The sequence below is a fragment of the Equus asinus genome, chromosome 6 (genome assembly GCF_041296235.1).
Source record: "Equus asinus isolate D_3611 breed Donkey chromosome 6, EquAss-T2T_v2, whole genome shotgun sequence".
In the NCBI taxonomy this organism is placed as follows: Eukaryota; Metazoa; Chordata; class Mammalia; order Perissodactyla; family Equidae; genus Equus; species Equus asinus.
In genome coordinates this window covers 78,713,328-78,738,288 of record NC_091795.1, presented here as the reverse complement: position 1 = coordinate 78,738,288, position 24,961 = coordinate 78,713,328, and the positions used below count along the sequence as shown (strand labels likewise).

At 51.5% G+C, this 24,961-nt stretch overlaps 1 protein-coding gene across 4 annotated transcripts in view; it reads left to right on the top strand.

Moving 5' to 3' along the window:
- TOGARAM2 (TOG array regulator of axonemal microtubules 2) overlaps window positions 1–24,961 on the top strand; it is a 63,652-nt gene that overhangs the window by 28,537 nt on the left and 10,154 nt on the right. For 2 of the 4 annotated variants that reach the window (XM_070512362.1, XM_070512361.1), the window contains exons 7-19: window positions 874–920; window positions 3,234–3,400; window positions 5,907–6,057; window positions 6,281–6,445; window positions 9,166–9,319; window positions 10,018–10,123; window positions 10,940–11,175; window positions 13,265–13,423; window positions 18,839–18,956; window positions 19,333–19,427; window positions 19,939–20,010; window positions 21,035–21,227; window positions 22,143–22,359. In XM_070512362.1, the coding sequence (XP_070368463.1) occupies window positions 874–920; window positions 3,234–3,400; window positions 5,907–6,057; window positions 6,281–6,445; window positions 9,166–9,319; window positions 10,018–10,123; window positions 10,940–11,175; window positions 13,265–13,423; window positions 18,839–18,956; window positions 19,333–19,427; window positions 19,939–20,010; window positions 21,035–21,227; window positions 22,143–22,359 (1,880 nt within the window). The remainder of the gene's footprint in view (window positions 1–873; window positions 921–3,233; window positions 3,401–5,906; window positions 6,058–6,280; window positions 6,446–9,165; window positions 9,320–10,017; window positions 10,124–10,939; window positions 11,176–13,264; window positions 13,424–18,838; window positions 18,957–19,332; window positions 19,428–19,938; window positions 20,011–21,034; window positions 21,228–22,142; window positions 22,360–24,961) is intronic. The other 2 variants (XR_011504118.1, XM_070512363.1) reach the window with 2 other exon arrangements.

The window sequence follows — 24,961 nt, the reverse complement described above, 5'->3', positions numbered from 1 at the left end:
TGCGGGACATGCCCTGTCTTCCCTTCCTGTGGGGAGTTTGGGATTGAGCTTCTAGAATACAAGAGTGGGGATTTCCTACCAGCAGCAAAGAGGGTCAATCCCTCTAGACCCAGGGGGCAGGGGGACGGGGATGACTATCATGAGGAGGAGGAATTTAGGGGTCTCTGAGCTCTCACAGGGCTGGGCAGTTTGGAGGACTTGAGCTCAGTCTGCTCTGAGCTGGGCGATTTACCCCATCAGCTGCAGCTGCTCTCCTGAGGGCACAGCAGGGGCCTGGGCTTCCTTTAAGACTGAGTGGTTTCCAGGGCCAGCCCGGTGGTGCAGCGGTTAAGTGCGCACGTTCCACTTCAGCGGCCCGGGGTGGCCCGGTTCGGATCCCGGGTGCAGACATGGCACCGCTTGGTGCACGATGCTGTGGTACGTGTCCCACATATAGAGTAGAGGAAGATAGGCACAGATGTTAGCTCAGGGTCAGCCTTCCTCAGTGAAAAAAGGAGGATTTGCAGCAGTTAGCTCAGGGTTAATCTTCCTAAAAAAGACTGAGCAGTTTCCATGTGGAGGCTGCTTCCTGGGGAATTAGTGGGCTGTACAGCCAGAAAATGGGGCTCAGAGCTGTGTGTGGACACCCAGCCTGGCTGGGTCTGGCCTGCTGCTCAGCCTGCCCTTGAGTTTGCGGAAGGAGCTGCATCCACTGCAGCTTTGAACTCCTGGCCAAGAGCCTCTTACAGGGCCACCCACAGCCCCATCTGCTGTGTCCCCCATTTTGCCATTTTGGCCATCACCCCCTCCTTGAGCCACCTGTGCCAGTTCCTCACAGCAGGAGCTCTTGCTTGCCATCACTCATGGTGCCTTTTTTTCTCCCATTCTTTTAAGATTGGTTCAGGAGAGTGGGCCTCGGGAGAAGACCCCTCAGTCTCTGGGTATGTACTCTCCATGCGCATCCCTGCTTGCTTTTCGACTCCCTGGTTCCTGGGCTGGGTCATGGGATCAGAATTGGGGCCAGAGGATATCTGAGAGCTCTTGTACCCGAACACCTCATTTCATGAACAGGTAGGCTGAAGTTGCCCGGTGCCATGCGGCGGGGCGGCCCCTGCTCTGTGCCTGGCGTGTCGCCATGCACCAGCACCTGTAGCTGCACGACGTCCCAGCTGAGAGAGAAGGCGCTGGCCCCGTTTGACAGAAGAAGGGGTGCACTGAGGCTCAGTGAGCCGGCCCCTCTTCCTGGTCTCACAATGGGGAAGGCAGGCCTGTCACATTTGCACAGGTCCGCACGGCTCCAAAGCCGGCACTTTTGACACATCATGCGGCTGCCCCTGCGCTGTTTCAGCAAGTAGAGGAGAGTGTTCCTCACCAGACCGAGTAAGAAATTAAACCACATCCCACAAACCCTTTAGTCAGCTGGTCCTGGAAGGTTTTGGTGTCAGGGGAATAGCGCCAACCAGGCTGGAAGCGAGGTCGGGCGGGCCGGCAGGAGGACGAGGTGCACAGAGGCTTTAGGAGAGGGAGGAGGGGGCTCTCCAGCCTGATGCCCTAACTCTGGGGAGAGATGGAAGCTGAGCCCTGGGCAGGTTGGGTGAGGGGACCTGGGCAGAGCACCCTGAGCCTGGCCGCAGGCCGTGGGGGTTGGAGGCAGCTGCTGTGCTGACCGGCAGGAGGCGGGGACTCCCAGTCCAGCTTCCTGGCAGGTCACTTGGTAATCCGCTCAGCAGGTGGGGCAGGTGGTGGAAAGGAGGCTGTTGCCCAAGAGGCCCCAGGCTCAGGCCGTGCAGCTGGGCCCGAGAGGCAGGCCGGGCACAGAAACCTCGCAGGCGGCTGCTTCTCCTGTTGCTCCCTGGAGCATCCCTGGCCCCTGGAGCGTCCCTTTAGAGCTAACCCTGAGAATGCTGGCTTGGGGGTTTGGGCCAGGAGATCCCACTCCAAAACTACTCCCTCGTCTGCCTCACCAGCTTGCAGCTTGAGAACCAGGTCCCCAGGGGCTTGGGGGCAGGGGCCAGGTTGCCCAGACAAGGCTTTCCAAGGTGTCTCCTAGAGGTGTGGGTGAGGAGGGGGATACAAAATATGAAGTCCTTAAAGGGCTCTCAAGCCTCCAGCTGTCAGCTAGGGCTAACGTTGCCCAATGTGTGTAACCCTCCTAGCATATGCTAGGGTCTCATGTGGTATTGTCTGAAGCTTCCGCAAATCTGGTGGCATTTCTGCAGTCCTTGCCCTGGTCAGCTGGTACCTGGACACCTGTGCCCTCTGCCCTGCCTCTTACTTCTGGGCACATGGAGCCTTCATCCCTCCTTCTTGGCCCTCAATCCGTCTCCCACGTCTTTGAGCACCTCCTGCACCCAGCAGAGGGATCCTTGGCAGAAGGCATGGGCCCAGCAGGGGTCGGCAGTGACCTGGGAGCCCTGCTCCTGTCTCAGCCTCAGGCAGGTGGCCCCCATCCCACTGGGCCTCAGATCTTCAGTTTCACCCAAGGACAGTGAGCTGCAGACTTTGTGAGCAGGAGAACCAGGTTAACACTTCCTTCATTAAAAGAGCTAATGAACCTGCCCCCACCCTGCCTCCAAGATAGGAAATGTCCTTTTAACATCATTTGATTGGGAAAATACAGAATGACAAAGAGATACTGTGGATTTGATGTCATTTGGAAGTGAATGTGTGTTTTATCAATCACAAGGGAATCTGAAGGTTGCTGGCTCTCAGCTTTCCCTGTGAAATGACAGGATGGGACTAGCATAGTGAGTTCTCTGGCCCCTTCATGCTGTGTCACAGTCTCAGACGGGTCCGTGCTGGTATAAAATGGCCACTGGGCTCATTTTATTTTTTCTCTTCCTGAGGTACACGCCTCCCAGGTAGTAGAGACTTCTATTCTCAGGAGCTATCTTATATCTCTTAGATAACTGATCTGCCCCTGTTTCCTGCCCAGCCTCATTCCTCCCTCTCCTTAGACTAAGGTGTGCAGTTGGATGGATGGATGGATGGATAGATGGATGGATGGATGAATGAATGAAAGGAGGAGGTTGTTGGCCCTTGGGCAGCTCTTCTATGCCTGCCAATGCTGCTCTGTAGAGTAAATTTAACTTGTGTCTTCCTCCATCAAGGAAGCATTGGGCAGAAGAATTGAGGGTGGAGGGCTTAGGCAGTAAAGTGTTACACTGACCAGAGCTCAGCGGCAGCCCGAAGGGGCAGCTGCTGCTGCAGGGTGCTGGGTATCCTCAGCTCCATTCTTATTCTTGACTCCCCAGAGCCAAAGCCTTTGGCCTTGCCCATCAGGGGCAGGTCTACAGCCCCTGAGAAGCCTGCCCTGCCTTCATCTCAGTCTGCTCCTACGCTGACAGCCTTCTCCTTCAGCCATGCCAAAGAAGCCCACCCCTTGCTAAAAGAAGAGGACCAGAAGGAAAGCAGCACCAAGGTATCTGGAAAGCAAGGGGAGGAGGAAGTCAGAGTCTGAGTGGACCACTGGCTGAACACAAGCATGTTTCTGAAATATACAAATGTGGGACCAGCTTGAGGAAAGCAAGGAAGAGCCCCAAGGCAGCTGCCCCTAGTAGTGAAGGCTAGAACGTGCAGGTGGGTTTGGGGTGAGGGCTGAAGAAAGGATGAAAAACAAGAGAGAGGAGAAGGATGTGGGTGGGAAACTAGGGGAAGGGAAGAGTACAACAGGAGCTGAGGGGCAGGGATGAGGGAGGAAGGGAGGGCAGAAGGAGGTCACACGTGGCTCGGAAGGAAGCAGGATGTGGGGGAGAGCACAGAGGGGCTTAGGTGAACCAAGCTGAGTAATTTGAACCAACACCCAAGATAGCAACCGAGAGGCCGCTGACTCAGAGGCAGATCTGCCAAAGGCTGTGCTTGACAGGCTGACAAATACCTTGCACTTCTAAGGTGACCTTGGTCCAGATGATTCATCCAGATCCTAGGCTTGATGGATTTAGTAGAACTTGGAGAGTCGCTACTTTGGGGGACCCGTGCTCATTCTTTTAAGCGGAGATGTAAAAGTGCAATAAACTTATCTTGAAGGCCTGCTATGTGCATGTACTGCTATGTTAGGACTAGGGTCCAGCGATGATGGTGATAAGGTGCAGGCACCACAGTGCTCCCACTCCAATGAGGGCAACAGAACGTGAAACAAAGGAAGAATAATTCAGTGCCATGAAATGATCTCACCCCCACCCCACCTGAGCCGCTGGCTCCCATGGTCGTACCGTATACCGTGGCACTGACAGTCCCTTCACTCCCACTGTCATCTCAATTTCAAGCATCCCATTCCCTTACCACCTTCTCCTGTTCTGATTCACTCCATCTAATACCCCAACTCCAGCATTTGTTCCTACTCTTGATCGACAATATTCTCCTTGACACTGGATCACGCCTGTCAGGATCTTAGCTTTCTGCTATTTCCTTCATTTTAAGAAAACAGAACTGCCTCATTCTCTCCTGACTCCACTTGGGTGGGCCTTAGTTCCCACCTCCCCCCTGAAACTGCCCACCTTGAGGCCACCAATGGCTGTCACCTTCCCGTGTGCAGTGCATCTCAGTCCTCTTCTAACTTGCCCCGTCAGCAGCTTTTCTGGCTCATCCTTCTTGAAACCCCCTCCTAGGGATGGAGGTGAGGGGGTGGTTTTTTCTTGGTTCTCTGCCTACGTCAAAGTGAGCTCCTTCCCAGGCCCTCTTTGCTGGCTCCTCCTTATCTTCCTGACCTCTCCATGCCTGAGGTTCCCGAGCTCAGACCTCTGGCCTCTTGTCTATTTATACTGACCCCCTGTGACCTGATCCGGTCATGGCATTAAGCACCATCTACATGCTGAGGACTCCCAAATTTCCCTTTCCAGCCCAGACCTTCCCCTGACTCCAGTAGCAGTTAAATTATATGATCTATATATATATATTAACTGATGCTCAACATCTCCATTCAGATATTTACCGTTCAAACTTACCTTGTGCAAAACTCAACTATTGAATGCTCACCTCCAAAACCTCCTCTTTTCCCAGCATCCCCGCTCAGTGAACGGCAGTAAAAAGCAACTCCAGCCTTCGGCTACTCCAGCCCAAAATCTTAGACCCCTCCTTACCTCTTCTTTCTCTCTCATCCCACATCTCATATTATCAGCAAAAGCGGTGGGCTCTGCTTTTGAAATGTGTCCAGAATCTGGCCATTCTACCATCCCCATTCCTGTTATTCTAGTCCAAGCCCCACCACATGGGAACTCTTGGTTCTATTTTTGCAACTTCTTGTCAGTCTTAAGTTATTTCAAAATAAAAAGCTATAAAAAACAACACAGAGAATCCCCCCACCAAAAAAAAAGAAAAAAAAGAAGAAAGTCAGATCATGTCATTCTTCTGCTCAAAACCTCCAGTGGCTTGCTGTGTCCTTCAGAGGAAAAGCCCAAATCCTCACCATGGACCACAGGGCCCAGCGTGCTATGGCTCTACTTCGTGCGCCCCCCTCCATGTTCTACCATCCTCTGACTCAGGGTGCTCCAGCCAGGGTTCTCCTCCCTGCTCCCAACCACGCCCAGCACACTCCAGCCTCGGGGCCTTTGCATTGCCCGCTCTCTCGCTTAGAACACTTCTCTCCTAGAAATCTGCACAGCCTGCTCCCTCACTTCATTTATGCTTCTGCTTAAATTTCGCCTCCACAGGGAGTCCCCCTGGGCCTTCCTACCTAAAACAGAAGCCCTGTCCCCATCTGTCCATTACTTTCCTTAGGCTCTTATTGCCTGACATTAGAGACTGGTCTGTTTGCTGTCTCCCCCTCCAGGAAAGCTCTTTGGGAGCAAGGCCGTTGTCATTTTGTTCCCTCACGGAACAGCGATCGGCACAAAGGTGCCACTCATACTTGTGATAATTGAATGAATGAAGGTATAGAAAGCACAGTTGGGTCCCCAAGGGTAATGGAGTTTGACTTGACCTTGCACCAGATCCAGGTCACCATCTCTAAGTCTGCCCAGGAGAAGATGCGGCTGAAGCAGATGAAGGAGATGGAGTTGTTCCGGAGGGTGAAGGACCCGGAGAGGGAGAGGGAGCTTGCTTCCCAGAGCCTGGGACCCCGGAGGACCTTGATGAAGGAAGGTACTGGGGGCTGAGGCAAGGTTCCCTCAGGCCAGGGAATTTCTTGGCAAACACTTTTGTGAAGAGAGAAAATATCCACAACTCCCCACCCTCCCCACCCGGGGGCTGGACCGTGAGCTGTCTACCTCTCATAGTCTGCTCATGGGCCCATTTCCAGAGGAGGACACTGGGTTTGGGGGACAGGCAGGGTTAGCTCAGTCTAGAACTTTCACTGCCTCCACAGGCCTCCTTCCCCTCCGGGGCAGCGGGACCCTGTCTGTGCCCACTGGGCTGAGCAGCCCACGCAGAAACAACATCGGTGTCATCCTGAGGAAGAGGGCCAACCGGGCCTCACTGCCCAGCATCCCTGTCAGCAAGCAGGAGCCCAGCTTTGCCCGGCATGCTTCAGGTGGGGCCCAGATCCCATGGGCAGGGAGCACATGTCCCTCTGGCTGTGCTGCCTTGGGATTCTTTGGGGTGTGGCAAAGGTGACCTCAGCTGTTCTGCTTCTTCCCATTGCCCATGTTAGAGTAGAGGGCAGCCTGGGGTGTTGTCACCTTGCCAGAGAAAGAGGAACAGTGTCTGGGAGTCAAAAGCATCTATGAGCCTGGTTGGGGACCCAGGGAATTGCAGCTGGAATTGTGGATGGCTGGGCGGGTGTGCCCAGCCTGCGTGAGATGTCCTAGAGGGCACGCCTGTGCACCAGGACCACAGATGCTGGGAAACAGCATCCACGGAAGTGGGTAGAAACACCAGGAAGGGCAAGAGAGGGTTCTGGGAAGACCTTGGTTTCCTGCATCTTGTCTCATAAAATGTCAGGGCTGGGCAGGGCTGGTTTCAGCCCGGGATCCCGGGATCCAAACATTCTACAGGACACTCAGGAAGGTGCTAAGGGACAAGGGGATGCTCTGTCCCCATTCTACCAGAGGAGCGCCTATTTCACCTCACCTTTTTTATACTAGGCGTCCACATGAGATTTCCTTTGAAAACAATTTGCTGCTAAAGAACATTTGAAAACAATCAGCCAGGTTCAGAGTTTCTTTAAGCGGGACCATGATGGTAGAATAGAGCATCATTTTAGTGCCAGAAATAATATTGATTCACCATCCTTTTCAATTGTCTGTCTATCCTTTTGCTTCCATCAAGCAGAAAGTCTTAATTTGGTGCTAGTCTTTAGTACCTCTCTAAGACTTGCAGATTTCCTTTTCAAAGAAAGAGACCTTTCTGGCTCAAAGACATCAGAAGTTGGCTGTAATTTTATAGCTAGAGTTTACAACATTTTATTTTTACTGTAAATATTTATCATGTTCTGTGACAAGTAGTATTAGTTTACCAATTATGGTAGTGACACAAATTTCCCTTTAAAATAAACTTATTTAGGATTTGATATATGATTGATTTGAAGAAAAATACTATATAAATTAAAGTATGGAGGCTGGTCCCATGGTGAGTAGTTAAGTTTGGGCGCTCCTTGGTGGCCCAGGGTTTTGCCACTTTGGATCCTGGGCATGGACCTAGCACGGCTCATCAAGCCATGCTGAGACAGCGTCCCACACAGCACAACCAGAAGGACCTACAACTAGAATATACAACTATGTACTCAGGGGCTTTGGGGAGAAGAAGAAGAAGAAAAAAAATATTGACAACAGATGTTAGCTCAGGGCCAGTCTTTTTTTTTTTTTTTTAGGAAGATTAGCCCTGAGCTAACTACTGCCAGTCCTTCTCTTTTTTGCTGAGGAAGCCAGGCCCCGAGCTAACATCTGTGCCCATCTTCCTCTACTTTATATGTGGGACACCTACCACAGCATAGTGTGCCAAGCGGTGCCGTGTCCACACCTGGGATCCGAACTGGTGAACCCTGGGCTGCTGAGAAGTGGAACGTGAGAACTTAACCACTGCACCACTGGGCCGGCCCCTCAGGGCCAGTCTTAAAAAAAAAACCAACCCAAAAACCTATTAAGGATAAAAGTATAGGTAATTAAAAGATATGATAAAAATCACGAAAGTGTTAATCGAATGGTTGATACTTGGGAAATATTGATCTGTCTAACCCACCCCACTTATTTTATAGACAGCAGAATTGAGACCCAGAGACCCAAGGTCACCCAAGGTCACTCAAGGTGATGGTGCCCCATAGGGACTAAGACTTTAGCTAATGACTCATGATCCACTGGCAGAGCTGAGAAGAGGGTCCAGGAATGAGGTCTTTGTGTCTTGGCCTTAAGTGAAGTATAGCCCCTCTACTCCGATTGGAACTCCTGGATACGCCATAGTGAAAATCATGCCAGTGGAGATGAACCTCTGAAGAACACTAGCCAGGAGGTGAGAGGTGGCAGAGAGGATGCTGGTGACCTCCTTTGTCCTGGCTCTGCTGATAGAGGAGCTGGGGGACTGCAGCTGGGGACCCCAGCCTTTCTGGGCCTCTGATGCCTCAACTCTGTGACTCAGGCATGGGACCTAATAGATGGCTCTAAACTTCCTTCCTGTTCTTCTGGGATTTTATGATTCTAGTATCTGTCCCCAACGAAGGAGAGCATAGAAAACGTGATCTGATTTTTAAACAACATTCCTGCTTATTGTCAGTCCCTGCAATGGTGGCCACATCTTGACCACGTGGGTGCTGGTTAGCTACATTGCCTTTGGGGTGCTTTCACTGTCCTCTGCTTCCTCCGGCCAGCTGCCTTTGGACCACTTCCCTGCCCACAAGCAACTTCACAAAAGAATGGAGAGTGGGGGGAAGGAGGAGAAGCTGATAACACGGGCTCCTGGCGGGGAACGAGGTTAGAACACCACCAAAGAGAGTAGGAAGTCATCCTTGACAAACCTGTGGGTCTCACCCCAACCACAGATAGGGCAGGATTGGGGGTGAATCACTGGTTTCGTGGGCTTGGCCACATGACATTAAGCTGTATATCACAGGCCAGTTTTGTTTCTAATAATCAGGTTGGCAATGGCAGGAATGGAGAAAGTCAACAGGAGGTAAAGAGTTATGTGGTCTCTGAGGCTCCCTGGTGAATGAAGGCCAGGCGCTGGCTTCTCAGCACCCCCAGCCCCTTGTCCCTGCATGCCCCTCCCTTCCTGTCCTCCTGGTGAAACTGTCCTCTTCCTTTCCTCTTTCTGTGAGTACAGCTAACTCGCTACCTGCGGTGCTGACGCTGGGGTCTCCTGAATGGGAAGAGGAGGAGGAGGAGGCGCATCTTCGAGCCTTTAAGGAGTTGAGGCCCTTCTCGAACCCAGAGGTGGGGTTGATGGATGCCCTCCAGTGCCTCGACAGCAGCGACTGGTGAGGAGACACCGTCCCATTTGTGTGCTGTCGCTGGGGGAGAGCGGCAGAATAGCTCCTGCCCCCAGCTGCCCTCCTCCCCTGCTGCCAGGTCCTGGTCCCATGGAAGGAGGCGTGCATGTGTGCGTGTGTGCATGTGAGTCTCGCCTCCTGTGTCTGCCCTGGGACTTCCAAGCAGCCCTGTGCTCTGCTCTATGGCACACCAGAGCCAGGTGTGGCAAGTATTAAATTTGACTCCACGACACTTCCTTAAGGTCACAGCCTTTTATTTCTCTAAATCAAGCTTAATCTGCTCCCAGTGTTCCTCCCACTGCCCTGGCAGGACACATAATCTTAGTCATGAGCTGAGTGATGAGCGACTTGTGGTCCAGAACACTTTCCGGAAGCCCTCTCTCTCTTCAGTCCTCATGTTCAAGCACCTTCTCTTGAAGGTGCTGGTTTTGTGTCAGGCGTGGGTTGGAGTTCTGGGGGTGGGTTTCCATCCTGGTCTGGGTGAGCCAGAGGTCCCTTAAAATGGCTTTTTCGGGACTTTAGGATTTCAGCCTGGGTGTTCCATCAGGAAACCCTACCTTCGAGGCCATCAAATCCCAACCTGCAGCGGTGCTGGGAGGGGTGGTGACATGGGTGCCCGTGGTCTGCAGAGGGAGGGGGCTCCTCCCTCCCACCTGCTTGTGACAGAGTCTGGACTTGCTTCTCAGGAAGATGAAGGAGAAGGGCCTGGTGAGCATCCAGCGCCTGGCCGCCTGTCACTCAGAGGTCCTCGCCGGGAGGTTGCATGACGTGTCCATGGCCGTGAGTGGGGAGGTGAGGCCTCCCAGACAGTCTGCGTACTGTGCACTTGCACGCATTCCCCCACCCCGCAAACCCCCCTGCCCAAGCCAGTCCCTCTTCACCGGTGCTGCTGCTCAGTGCCGGTCACACAGCAGCCACGGAGGGACTCCCGGAACATGGGCATCCCCTGCTTACTTCTCAGCCCTCAGCCGCTGAGAAGGGAGGTAGCCATCCATTTCTGTTCGGGGAACTGAGACCTGGGTTTCCTGACGTCTAATCTCTGGGTATTGAAACAATCAGTCTTGTATGCCCATTTGTCACAGCCCTGCATTGTCCTCTGTACTCAAAATGTCAGAGGAGGGATGGAGTGTTCTGGGCCCGATCTCCAACTTCAAGGCAGTTGTAGCATTTCCCAAGGCCTTTCTCCCATGGGACTGGGGCTTGGCCAAGGCTGGACCCAAAGGGGCAGTAAGATGCATCTTATCACGTGTGGAGGCCATGTCCCTCCCTTGGGGATGGACTGTCTCAGCTGGGGGACCTTGTGAAGATCAAATTGGACATTATTTGCAAAAGTGTTTTGAAGACTAAGTGTTGTACGAATTTCAGATGATAGTGATAATAGTGGAATTAGCAATTATGATGGTAACAACAATAATAGTATTTTTAAAATATGGGACTATTTTGCTCAGAGCTGCTGTAGGATTTCCCTTTCCAGCCTGGTGAGGCCTAGGCCTTGGGTGAGGGTGGAGGCGGTGGGAGGGGTGGTGCAGTGCCCCATTCTTGGTATGTTCTGGAACCGTTGTCAGGGTCCAGCAGCCCAGGAGGGTCCCTCTCCTGTCTCTCTCCAAGGTCACCAACCTCCGCTCCAAGGTGTCTCGCCTGGCCATCAGCACCCTGGGAGACCTCTTCCGGGCCTTGAAGAAAAGTATGGACCAGGAGGCTGAGGAGATCGCCCGCTGCCTGCTCCAGAAGATGGGGAACACCAGCGAGTTCATCCAGAGAGCAGCCAACCGGTCCCTGGGGGCCATGGTGGAGAACGTGACCCCTGCCCGATCCCTGGTGGCCCTCACCTCGGCGGGCGTCTAGTACGTGGAGGCCCGTTGTCTGAGGGGTGAGGGTGGTCTGGGAAGGTGAGGCAAGAGGAGAGGCCCAGGGAGAGGGGGAGGGAGATGGGGGCGCGGGAAGGAAGGATGGAAAGAGACAGGGAGGGAGGGAGGCAGAAATTGAGGCTGTAGCAGGGTCCTTCGGGATGTCAGAGGATCAGGTGAAGGGTCAGAGAGTCAGGGTGAAGGATGGGCCCACCTCAGGCTTCAAGTGAATGCCTCATGCATTTAGCTGGGCAAAGAAGACCCCTGCTTCCTGGTGGGCTTCCTCCCACCTCTCATGGGCCAGGCTGGGGATAATGAAATGAGCTCAGGGCAGCCCTGAGCCCCAGCTGGAAGGGGAGAGGTGCTGTTCTGCTCAAGACTGGGGAGCTCATACTGGCTGTGGTAATGTCCTGGGGAGACTGGGCTGCCTCTGTAGCCTGAGCCCTGTGCCTAAGGAGCTCCAGCCCCCTCCCAGGGGAGGATGTTTCATTCTGATGAAATCTGGGCGGTGAGGAGAGCAAGGCACAGCATCTCATACTTACTTGGCATCACTGGACCTTCTCCTGGGGAGGGGGAGGGGCTGGCTGCTCTTGGAGCCTTTCTGCCCCAGATTTGCTTTTCCCTTAAGTACCAACCCAAACCAAAAGCAAAACCAAAAGCGTTTTCCAAGCCCTTTCTCCCACAAGGTAGACAACTCTCAACTCCAAAAAGCCAGTCATGACACTTGGGCTAGGAGCCTTCTCAGACGGAACCCAGGGCGTTGTAGAAGTCAGCAGGCCTTTGCTGATGGCACCACAGCCCAGTGTAAAGGGTGAGGGGCTCTGGAGCCACATTGCCTGGGTTCATATCCTAGACTGTGACTTAACTTCTCTTTGCCTCAGTTTCCCTATCTGTAAAATGGGGATGATAAAATTGTTGTGAGGAGTAAATGAATTGATTCATGAAAGAGTACTTAGGACAGTGCCTGCCTCTACTAACATGTATTCAGTGCTTACTGTCGCTGACATTAACATGGGGGAAATTAATTTTACTTTTTCCTGGATTCCTTCCTTTGCCTCAGCCTCTTCACCTGCAAAATGACAGTCATAGTAGCTTATGGAGTTGATGGGAGATAATGGACGGAAGGTGCTGGCCACAGTGCCTGGCACAGAGGGTGCACTCACTACAAACTGGGGCAATTGAGCATCGTCAGCACGAACCAGGGGCAGGTGCTCAGGGGAGCCTGGAACAGAGCTGTGCATTTGAATTCCTGGGGATCTTGCTAAAATGCAGATTCTGATTCAGATACTAACAGTGCTGGCCTATGGACCACACTGAGTAGGGAAAGCCCAGAAGTCTCTCTTTGTGTTCCACTGGGATGGGACCTTGGGGGAAAAAGGCATTAGTGTCACCTAGTGGACTGAGGACATCTAGAGTCTGCTTGAAAAGGGTGAAAAAAAAAGAGGTCACATCCCGATGGGTTTCTTTTATAAGAATTCAGGTTCCCCTTGTTACGGTTACCAAATTCCCCATCCCCCCATCTCAATTCAGCTCAACGACTGTGCAGTGTGCAGTAAGCTCCCACTAAGTGTCAGCTGGGCACTGGGGATGTGACTGAGAGGGCGCTGGGTGTCCACTCCCAGGAGCTCCCAGCCTGGCTGGGGAGTCACAGGGATGCAACTGTACCGCCCAGTGGAGCAGGACAGTGCTACCCCCAGGGAGCATCCAGTTCTGCCTGGGAGTCTGGGGAAGGCAGAGGTAGGATCTTTGTAGGTGGGGAAAGGATGGGCAAGAGCATTTAGACAAAGGCAGGTTAAGAACTCAGGAGGGCACAGAGAACCGTAGGCACATGGTGTGGAAGGGAACATCACGTGGCTTCACAGCACCATTATTCCCTCCCCCTTGTTGCTGTCCTCGTCCTTGTTTCTATCGTCAGGAAATGATTGCACTTTCCTTGAAGAGTCCCTTTAGCCCACATGGACAGAATTTGGAGCCCACTGCGGCGTGAATCATGGATGCGCAGTTGTAGGTCCATGTGTGCTAGTGTGAGGACCCCCACACCTCATTCCTTGACTGAGCCCTTAACGGTGATTGTGTTTCCTTTCAGCCACCGAAACCCCTTAGTCCGGAAATGCACTGCCGAGCACCTCTCGACTGTCCTGGAGCAGATAGGCGCTGAGAAGCTTCTCTCAGGCACCAGGGACAGCACAGACATACTGGTGCACAACCTGGTGAGGCTGGCCCAGGACTCCAACCAGGACACCAGGTAAGGCAGGGCCAGGCGCCTGAGGCTGCTGACCCAGCCAGCCCAGAGCAGATAAGGCAAACAGCCAGCCCTGAGGGCCCTGGCCTGTGCAGCTCAGCTTCCCTGGGATCATGTGGAGGCACAGTCGAAAGGACAGACGGAGGGACTGTGTCCTTTCCTCACAGCTGCCATGCCCTCTCTCTCCACTGGCTTAGCCAGGCCTGGTCAGGGAATGGTCAGACTCCCCGCCTCCACTTCCTCACTTTCCATTCCCTCGCTAGCCTTGCAGTCTTGCTCTTATTCCTGTCCCACCCCAGCTCCATTCTCTGCAAGACCATTCATTCATTTTTTTCAAGAGATATTCAATAAGCATTCTTGTCATTATTATGGGTACAGAAGTGAATAAGAAAAATTAGGTCCCCTGCTGTCTTGGAGTTTACCTGGTGGTCAGGGTTAATGGATAATAAACAAATAATGATAATTTTAGATATAGATTATGGATATAGAGGAAAACCCAAAATGTGATGGAGAATGGGATGGGGGCTCCTGTACACCGAGAGTCGGGAGAGATTTTTCTAAAGAGTGACATTTGAGTTGACAACTGATCAGCTAGTAGGAGCCAGCTCTTTGAGGGTCTGGGGTGTGAGTGTCCCAGGCAAAGAAAATGGTGCCAAGGCACCCAGGATGGGAATAAGCTTGTGTTCAAGGAAGAGAAAGGCTGGGCTTGTGGAGCATCGTGAGTGAGGGGGAGTGGCAGGCAGTGAGGCAGAGAGTGGGCAGGGCTAGGCTGGGGAGGACCTCCCAGGCCATGGTTAGGAGTTGGGATTTTGGTTTGCATGTGATTAGAAGACATCGGAAGATTGTTTAGTAGGAGCATGAGGAAGTATTAGATGGTTTAAGCAGGACAGTGATAACATTTGATGGATTGTCTTCAAAGGGTTGGGGTTCAGTTAATCACAGTGCTCAGTTCATGGCATATCATCACCATAGCAGTACAGCATCCCAAGCGGTGCCTTCACATGGGTGGTCTGAGGGTGCAGCCTGGAGGGATGCAAGGCATGCTTTTCTTCCCAGCCTCCTCACTGCAACAGTGTGCATGTAACATCTTCCTCTGTGCCCTGGTGGAGCCCAGGGAGAATGTCTTTGGAAGTATGCCCAGGAGCAGGGCTGTGGTCAGGGGCACATGTCCACTTAAGCAGCCCAGGCATTGCCGGGAGCTCTCCTGCATGCCGCCCTCCTGCATGCCATGTTTCTCTGTCCCCCTCCTGCATGCTGCTCCCCTCTTCCCCCTCCTGCATGCCACGCCACTCTGCCCCCTCCTGCGTGCTGTTCCTCTCTGCCCCCTCCTGCCTGCTGCCCCCCTCCTGCAGTGCCCGAAGTGCCTACATCCTCACCACCTTGCAGTATCTGGATTTCTAATTTTTATTGATCTAATGGGGTAAAGTGCCAGCTCATTGTTGTCTCAGAGTGCATTTTTTCCTGATTACTAATGAGTTTGAATGTTTCTTTATATGCTTGCTAGCCTTTTTTTTTATTCTTTTGATTTAAAAAATAAAATCCCTCTGGCCGCTCATTGGAGGATTGCTAGTGGGGAGAGGGGCCAGGATGGAGGAGGGACACCAGGCAGATGGCTGCCCCACAGTCCAGGCGAGAGGTTCTGGAGGCTAGCAGCAGGGAGAGAAGGGGGCGGATTGGGGTATATCTGAAGGCACAGCCAACAGAGTGTGGGTGGTGAGGCTTTCAAAGAGGAATCAAAGATGACTCAACTTTTAAACTGAACAACTGGATGAATGATAGTGCCATTTACCAAGATGAGGAATATTGGGGGAGGAAGCAGAAGGGTTTGCTTTGTTGGTTTTGAATTGTTGGTGGGGGATGGAAATCGAGATCGAACCTCTCTCCAGATCTAATACTCCTCTCCATTCTGACCCCTCTCTCACACTGGATGGGGTTGGCTACGCTTCATTTTCTTTCTGGGAACCTTCTGCTTCCCGGTTTCCATGGCACTGCACTCCCTGGTTCTCCCCATCCCTCTGTGGCCATTTGTCCACCCTGCCTGCCCTCGGAGAGTCATGAGACTTTCCCTAAGGGGTCTCATCACTTCCCATGGCTCCAGTCACAGCAGACTCTGGTGCTTCCCAGTGTCTCCCTCCAGACCAACCCTTCTCTGCGCATCAGTCCCATATCTCTTTCTACAGGACCATCACCGGGATGTTCCACTGTCATCTTCTGTGCAGTGTCCCTAAATGAACTCATTACCTTCTCCCAAGCCTGCTTCTCTGGCTGTGTTCCTTCTATCGTTAGCAGTCGCTATTATTTACTGAGTTGTCTAAGATACATATGGGGAATTTCATACTTCATCGATTCTAAGACACATATTTCCCCCCCAGCTTTTACTGTCTTACAGTCAGAGGCATCTCACAGTTGCCGTTGGCCAGGCAGCAGTTATGATGTGGATTTTACTATCTGCATGTTTGCAAACTTGGTCATGGTTGCTCAGAGTATAAACCTTTGAATTAAAGTTTGCATTGTAGGAACTACACCATGAGCTTCTCTTTGCTTGTTAGCCTTTTATGTTTATTTTAAGAAGTCACTGTGGATGCTCTGTGGAGAATTGTTGAGTTTAATTGCTGCTTAAAATGTCTTAGAAATATTACACTATTATTTGGCATTGAAATGAAAAGTTATTGTGTATGAGAAAAGGCATGGAAATAGAGTGATGGGGCATAAATTAGATAATAATGCAAATATTCATCATTGAAGGAATGACTGAAATTCCACATTTTCTTGCAAAGCAACCACCAAGTGCTTTCCCAACCTAAGGAAGGGCAATACCCACAAGTAACATTACCTCTGTTTCTTTTTTTTCTTTAAAGTAAGATTTGTACTTTTTTCTCTTTTTTGAATTTCTTTTTTCTTTTTTTTATTACAGTAACATTGGTTTATAACATTATATAAATTTCAGGTGTACATCATTGTATTTTGTTTTCTGTGTAGATTACATCATGTTGACCACTCAAAGTCCAATTACAATCCATCACCACACACGTGTCTAATTACCCCTGTCGCCCTCCTCCCTCCCCTCTTCCCCTCTGGTAAGCACGGATCCAATCTCTGTCTCTATGTGATTGTTGTTGTTTTTGTCTTTTACTTGTGAGTGAGATCATACGGTATTTGACTTTCGCCTTCTGACTTATTTCGCTTAGTAAAGTACCCTCACTGTCCATCCATGTTGTTACAAATGGCCTATTTCATCATTTCTTATGGCTGAGTAGTATTCCATTATGTATATATGCCACATCTTCTTTATCCATTCGTCCCTTGATGGGCACCTACGTTGCCTCCAAGTCTTGGCTTACATTCAATTGTGAATAACGCTGCAGTAAACACAGGGGTGCATGTATCTTTATGCATTCGTGTTTTCATGTTCCTTGGATAAATATCCAGCAATGGAATAGCTGGATGGTATGGTAGTTCTATTCTTAATTTTTTGAGAAGTCTCCATGTTGTTTTCCATAGTGGCTGCACCAGTTTGCACTCTCACCAGCAGTGTGCAAGAGTTCCCTTTTCTCCACATCCTCTCCAACGCTGATTATTTCCTGTCTTGTTAATTATAGCCATTCTGATGTGAGTGAGGTGATATCTCATTGTAGTTTTGATTTGCGTTTCCCTGATAAATAGTGATGTTGAACATTTTTTCATATGTCTGTTGGCTATCTGTATATCTTCTTTGGAGAAAAGTCTGTTCAGATCTTTTGTCCATTTTCTAACTGGGTTGTTAGTTTTTTTGTTGTTGAGATGTGTGAGTTCTTTATATATTTCGAATATTAAGCCCTTATCAGATATATTGTTTGCAAATATCTTCTTCTGAATTGTTAGGTTGTCTTTTCGTTTTGTTGATGATTTCCTTTGCTATGCAGAAGCTTTTAAGTTTGATGTAGTCTCATTTTTAAATTTTTTCTATTGTTTCTCTTGCCCAGACAGACATGGTACTTGAAAACATGGTGCTAAGACTGATGTCAAAGAGTGCACTGCCTATGTTTTCTTCTAGAAGTTTTATGGTTTCAGGTCTTACATTCAAGTCTTTAATCCATTTTGAGTTAATTTTTTGTGTGTGGTGTAAGATAATGGTCTACTTTCATTCTTTTGCGTGTGGCAGTCCAGTTTTCCCAACACCAATTATTGAAGAGACTTTCCTTTCTCAATTTTTGGCTTCCTTGTTGAAAATCAGCTGTCCATAGATTTGTGGGTTGTTACCTTTGTTTCTGAGATAGCATGTCAAAGGGCTGCCTTCACACATGGGGCAGGGTCATTGAAGGCAGTTGAAGTTGCCAGTGTTTTCTTTTTATATTTTTCCTAAGTGGAAAATAAACTATGTTCATTTTATAATCAGTGGAGTCTTAGGTTGGGTGAAATATGATCGTTCTAGATGCTTCGTGCTCCACCTCCAGTCAGCCACCAAGTCCTGCAGTTACAACCTCCTTAAGCAGCTCTTGGATCCGAGCACCCCTTCCTGTCCCCACTCTACTGCTGTGTTTCAGGCTTTCATCGTCTCGTGCCAGGACTATTATGATGGCCTCCTAACAGGTCCCCTGGCCCCTTGCTTGTCCCCAAAGATCCATTCTCCACACTGCCACCAGAGACATTTTGACTATAGCGCACATCTGATCCTTCCTCAGCTTCCCATTGTCTACATGTTAAAGCCCAACTCATTCACGTCTCCCTAAACAGGGTCCTACCTTCCTCTCCAGCCTATTCTCTTCCTGCGTCCGGTCCCTGCCCCCTATTCTCCAAGCACATGCCTGCTGACATGTCAGCCTGTCTTATGGACCCTGGAATGGCCTCCATCTTCTCACTTACTCCCTAATCCTGTCCCACTTGTGAACTCCTACTCATCTTTTGAGTTCCAACCCAAGGGTCACCTCTTCTATGAAGCCCTCCTTGATTCCCTCCCTAGACCACCACTGTTCACCAGATAGAGTTGACCACTCCCTCCTATACTGCCCCCTGTACCCTTCCTCAGACTTCTAAATGTCCCATGCTAGAAAAAAGTGAAGTACATTTTGGAATAGCCACCAAACAGAATATTATGTAGCCATTAAAAAGGATGACATGGGAAGATAATTAATGATAAAGTGAAAAAAGCTGGGTGAAAGTTGTATATACATTCTGATATCAACTAAAATGTAAATGCATTGAAAAAAGACTAAAAGAAAATATGTAAAAATTTAATAGTGGATTTCTCTTGGGATTATGGATGATGTTTATTCTTTTACGAATCTAGTTTTTAACTAGGTAGGTATTACTGTCCTAATTAGAAAAAGTATTAAAAACTCTCTTACCATAATTGGAAAAATTATGTAAAGCTTTATGCAAGGTATGTTTTTGATGCATTTCTGTGGCTGTTTCTTCAGCTTGCTCTTTCTCCCATGGCAGGTTTTATGGCCGGAAGATGGTGAATATCTTGATGTCCAACACGAAGTTTGATGCGTTTCTGAAGCGGTCCCTCCCATCTCACGACTTGCGGAAGGTCATGGCAGCCATTAAACAGCGGGTGAGTGGTGGGGTGTGGGTGGGTCTGGGTGGGGTCACAGCTGAGCCTGGCAGCCCTTGCTCCGCTCGGGGAAGGGGGAGCGTGTACCAGAGGCTTTCATTTCCTCCTTGACTCCTGACAGGTGGGATCTCCTTCCCCCTGTGCTCGACCTGGTTCTGCCCCTCACTACCTGTGTCGCTCAAGCCTCCCTGGGCCTCTGCGCCTTCATCTGTTAAATGGGGATCTTGACCCCTGACCCTACTACCAGTGCTCTGGAAGGCTCTGAAGCTCTCCCAGGAGGGAGTAGAGATTTCTCTTGTTACGATCTAGGCTGGAGTGTCTGGCAGTTCCCCAGAGGCCACCCGTTTTGGCTCATCTTCTGTGTGTATTTTTCAAGGGACTAGAAGATGGTGAGGACCTTCCATCTGCCAAGGGCCGCAAGGTGTCAAGGAGCCTGGTGGTGTGTGAGAATGGGCTGCCCAGCGAGCTCGGGTATGGCTGCTCTTGTCTCTCTGGGGCTCCACCTCCAAGACTGTGACAGAGATGTTCTGCTTGCTGTGGGCCAGGAGTGGCTCTGGGAGGGCGTGTGGGTCTGGGCTACAGATGAGACCTAGTTGCGTCTGCAGAACTCATGAATGAACATTCATTTCTGGAATGTGTTCCCCCACCCACATCTGGGGAGACCAAATGCCGGGATCTGGAGCATCTGCCAGTGGAAGTGGGTTCCTGCAGTCTCGCCCGAGTGGGTGCCATTCCACTGGTATAGGTGGGGCATGTTGTTGGTCAGGCTAACTGTGTGAGCTCAGTGTTTCTCCGCTCACTTAAGGCAGCAGATCCTTTCACCATCAGAGAGGCCAGCCTGGGACTAATTTAGATACAGAGCTGGGACCAAGGCAGATGAGAAGGAATGGGCTGAGGGGCTGGATGGGGGCAGCTAGGAGCTTGAAACCAAGCCAGAATCTGATGGTCGCTCCTGTGCCTAAAACTTAAAACTCTTCCACAGTGTCCCTGGAGGTCCACATCTGAGCTCCTTAGCAGGGCAGCCACGGAACCCCCCGCCCCCACCTCTTCAAGGGTAACTTCCTGCCTCTCTCTCACGCAGCCTCTCTCAGCTAGACCAGGGCGGCTCCCGTTCCCTGCCTCTCCATGCACTCTCTCCCTACCGAGCCTTTGCTCATGCTGTGCCTTTGCCTTGTGCTGTGCCATCTGCACCTAGAATGTGCCTGTTTATTCTGTAAAATTGGGATCACCTGTCACCCTCTTTCAGAAGCTCTGTCTCTGACACTCTGTGTCCCCATGTCCTCTGGGTGGACAAGTTGCCCCTGTTCTTCAGTCCTCTGTCAGCCCCTTGACTTACCCTTCTCCCATTGGTTTGTGAGTGCCTTAGAGCAGAGACTGTGTCTCTCATCTCATTGTTCTCGGTGCCCAGCACAGCTCTTGGCGCTCAGTTGGCAAAGAGCGTGGAATGTGGGAATGAAGGACAGAATGAATGATGTTTGGGCTCTGTGGTGTGGGACCCAGGTGTAGGGCATGAGCTCATAGACCCAGGCTCTGAGCTAGGTTGGGGGATAGGATTTCTGTGTCGATCTGCCCTCATGCTGGTTGGAAGGGGCCAGGGGGATACAACGGGCATGTGATCCTGGCACAAGAGAACAGGGCTTCTTAACATTTCCCTAGTTACTGGAGGAGTGTGAGCAGGTCCTGGACAACCAGGGGTCAAGATGCAGGCACCTAGCAGGATCTTCCCTACTCCTAGATCTTTTTGTGGATTCCCTACTTCCTCACTGCAAGCTTTTCCTCTTATGTTTCACATGTCTTCTGAAAAGAGAAAAAAAGGCAGGAAGAGAGAGCCCTGCCCCCTGACAAGGAGATGGGGCTCTAGGCAGCTGTTGTCCATATTCCTCTAGGCAACCCTGAGGAAAAGGGAATTCCAGAGTCCCCAAGGCCAGTGTTCCCAAGCAGCAAGTGAAGAAGCTGGGGGTGGGCTAAGCTGCAGGTGACCCTCCCGTCTCAGGCCCACCTGTCTGTGTGAGGGGGCATGGGACAAGAGATGTGCCCATCCCTTGGGGCTGCCTGGATCAGATGCTCCTTCCACATAGGCTCAGTTCCAATGGCCCGCAGCTGGCCGGGCTGCGCTCCTCCATGCGAGGTGGCTTGGAGACGGTGGAGCAGCTGCGGGAGCTGACACGGCTGCTGGAGGCCAAGGAGTACCAGTCACGGATGGAAGGTGTGGGACGGCTCCTGGAGCACTGCAAGGCCAAGCCAGAGCTCATCACCGCCAACCTGGTCCAGGTGAGCACTGCCCCACGGCTGCCTTCCTGCCTGTCTGTCCCTGGGGGTGCAACTTCAGTTTGGAAAACTCGGAACAGGGTTAGACCTTGTGTCAGACCCCTCAGGGTAAAGGGAGCCCAACCAGCACTTGCTGTCCGGTTGCCTTGGTAATGCCACAAGACTACTGGGAAGTGGCCAAAGGGGCAAGGGCACTGCCTCCGCCAGAGACGGCTCAGGGATGTCCTGGGCATCTCTCGCCCCTCTAGCAGATTTATGGGGAGGAGGGCAGAGGTGGAAGATGCTGGGGCTGGGGGCCGCTCCTGGTCTAGCTATGCACATTTTGTTTGGGAGGCAGAGCGTGGTTGACGAGACAACTGGGTCAGTATGGCTGGACAGGAAGGTTAGGAGCGGGCACAGGCCTTTCACAGGCTGGAAGCAGGGCAGACGTCTGCTCCTTCCAGGAGCGAGGCTGCTGACAGTCAAGCCACATAGCAGAATAGTCAAGACACAGGCTTAAAGTCAGCAAACCTGGGTTTCCATCCAAATTTCTTACTAGCTGTGTGATCTGGGGCAAGTCATTTAACCTCTTTCAGCCTCCGTTTTTCTTTTGTTTTCTTTTGTTTTTAATGTGAAGTGAGCATGAGAACACCTGCCTCTCGGGTTGTTAAGATCACCTCACGAAACAGAGAGGGCAGAGTATCCAGCACGATACTCTAGGGCTGTGCACACAATGGGTGCCCAATATGTGCTCATTCCTCCCTCTTGCCCCCTCCCCTTTTGAGAGGGGAGCTCTTCATCATTGGGAATATTTGGGCATAGGTTGGATGACCCCTGTCACAACGCAGGAGGAATCCTTGCCCAGGGTGGATGGTTGATCTGTGGGACTCCTGCCCAGCCTGGGTTCCCATGGGCTCTTGGTTTCTGTTCTCTCAATAGGTCTTTGATGCTTTCACCCCAAGGCTTCAGGATTCCAACAAGAAAGTGAACCAGTGGGCTCTGGAGTCCCTCGCCAAGATGATTCCCCTCCTGAAAGAGAGCTTACAACCTATGCTGCTCTCCATCATCGTCGCTGTTGCAGACAACCTCAACTCCAAGAACTCAGGGATTTACGCTGCCGCGGCGACTGCCCTGGATGCAATGATTGAGAGTCTGGGTGAGCCTCCCGCCGCGGCCCCCTCTTGGCACTGGGAGGCAGCTGGCTCCTTTCCTAGTTCTTCCCTAGCGTGGGCCCACCCTTCCTGCCTGGGACTCAGCAGCGCAGTGAAAGGCACTGGTTGGCTGTCAGGCTGAAGGTTACCTGAGAGGCTGCATAGGGCGGGGGCCGGCAGCCCAGGGCCTCTGAGGTTCTTGGTTTGCAGGCTTTTCCACATCACATCCACCCATGTGTCTTAGATGGTAAGAAGTGGAGGAGATGTGGAGATGATCTAGTCTCTCCTCCTCATAGTACATGTGACGGAGATGACTCACCCAGGGTGACACAGCACCGTGGTGAGTGAGCCAACAGGGCACTGACGGAAAAACAGGTCAGGATTGCCAGGAAGGACTTGGGAAGAGTTGTCAGCAATTTTTTCAGTTGCAGAGATGGTAGCAGTGGATGTGGCTTGTATGGGGATCAGGCAGGATGCTGGGGAGACCGCAGGGCCAGCCTGTTGGAGAGGACAAGGCTAATGGGCTGGCTACCTTGATTGCCTGGCACAGGAGTCTGGCCAGGACCCCACTGTCTTTTTTGAGCATTGGATGGATGAGAGTTCCCTTTTAGGAAGATTGTTTGGGGCCAGGGCTTGGGGTGGAAGGGATTTGGGGTGAGGAGTGGGGAGTGAGCATGGAGTGGAGGTTGGGGGAGGAATGAAAAGAAAAAAAGGAGGGAGCTATGGGGGAGACATCAGGAAAGGCAAGAGCTCCTCAGATCCTCGTGTGCTTTGCAGCATCACACCTTGGTTCTTGAACGTTAGGTGGAATTTTTGGTGCATCTACTTCTGTTCTCCATTCCTTTCATAGATGAGGAGGAGGTGATATTTGCTGTATCTAGTACATAGACTGAAGTCCAAGTTCAAAACCTCAGGTGTGAGTGAGAATGTAGCACATGAGTAGACTTACGTCCAGACCAGTAGAACCATGAGTTTTCACAAACCAGTCTTGCCTCAACATGAGAAACTTGTGATCTGAGACCCGCCCTTGCTTGCCTTGTCGCCGTATGGACCAATGAGCACAGAGCAGCGTCCTGCCTTTAGGATGCACAGACCTTCCCCATGGTGAGGCTGAAAACACCGCCTGGCACACATCCCTCCTCCCCATGCCTGTACCCTGGCCTGAGCCCAGCTGCCTGGGGCTGGGACGGCAGCTGTGTCCTTGGCTGGAGCCTCTAGGAGAAGTTTCAGTTACAAATCAAAGGCCTGGTCAGGCCCTTCTCCGCCTCTTGAGTTCATAAATATTGTCAATTTCCTCTCTTCATCTCAGAGGGGATTTATGATTTGCTGAGTGTGTTGCTGTAGAACAAACAATATAAATCCAGCTCTAAATGACGGCTTGTTCTCAGTGCGGCTCTGGGTAAGTGAGATTGCTGTTGCCAGTAACCAAGGCTCTTGGTAAATCACCACTGGCCCTGGATTTATTGGGAAAACCTGCACCAAGCAAAATAGTCCTTAGATATTTGAAGAGGATAAACACCCTTGTCTGGGAGAGAGCTTTTAACTCTTCCCTCTCTAGGCGTTTCAGGTCCCCTTTGTGCCATTGCGCCGGCCTCCTTGAGTATGCTGGAGCTCTGGGGCTTTGGGCTCCAGAATCTGCTGTCTCACGTTGTTCCAAGACTCAGGACCCCTCTACTTGGGGCCCTGTTGTACCCACCTGGGCTGGACACCCTGGAAAGCAGGCCTGGAGATGGCCTGCTTTTGTGATCTGCCCACACCTAGAGGCAGGTTGCAGCTTACAAGAAGATGCCCATAGTTCTCCTTCCTCCTGGGACACGGCCCCCTCTGGTCCCTCAGCTGGAGGATCTGGTGCGGGGAGAATGGAGACAGGTGTGAGGGGTACTGTCCTCCTCTCTGATCCTAGGGTCAGCGCTGGCCTGGAATAGAATGCGATTGGTCTCACAGGGATGGATAGAGCCCAGGAATCCCCTGGCAAACGGCCCCTCTGGGGTCCCAAGTGTGAATAACGGGGTCTTGGCTCCAGGTCATTTTGAGCAGGTGTGTCAGGGGGCTCTTGAGGCCACGTGGCTTTGCCGTGAGCCATACCCTCTCTGCCCAACCAGCAACATCGGTTTTGGAAGTTTTCTTAACTATGCAGTGACGAGCTGATTTCTATATCCACAAAGATCACAACTGGAGGGATTCCGTTTGCCAACAAGAATCCATCACTGCCATGGGGAGCCAAGGGTAGAATCACGCTCTCTCTGAGAATGGTTCTCATTTGCCTGGAATGGTGTGAGCCTGGCCTGCAGAGGGAAACATGGATGCAAGTAGCTACACTTCCCAGTGTCCCAGGGGAGTGGGTGGCAGATTCAGAGGCTGGGACAGGTGTGACAGAAGAGAAGGGGTGTCAATCTTCCTTCCCATATCACCCAGGCTGAGCCTGGTGGCTTTAGTCAACCCTTAGCACCTTGAGGCCCCTTCTGGAAGTGGTGTGGAGCCACTGAGCAGAGAGAGCTTTCTCCCAAGCTTACTTCTTCATGCCCCACCGGGGAGTCTGGGCTCCAGGATGGAGAGGAACTGTGAAGTGCTGTGAAGCACTTAAAGGTGGAGAGTCACAAAGCAATG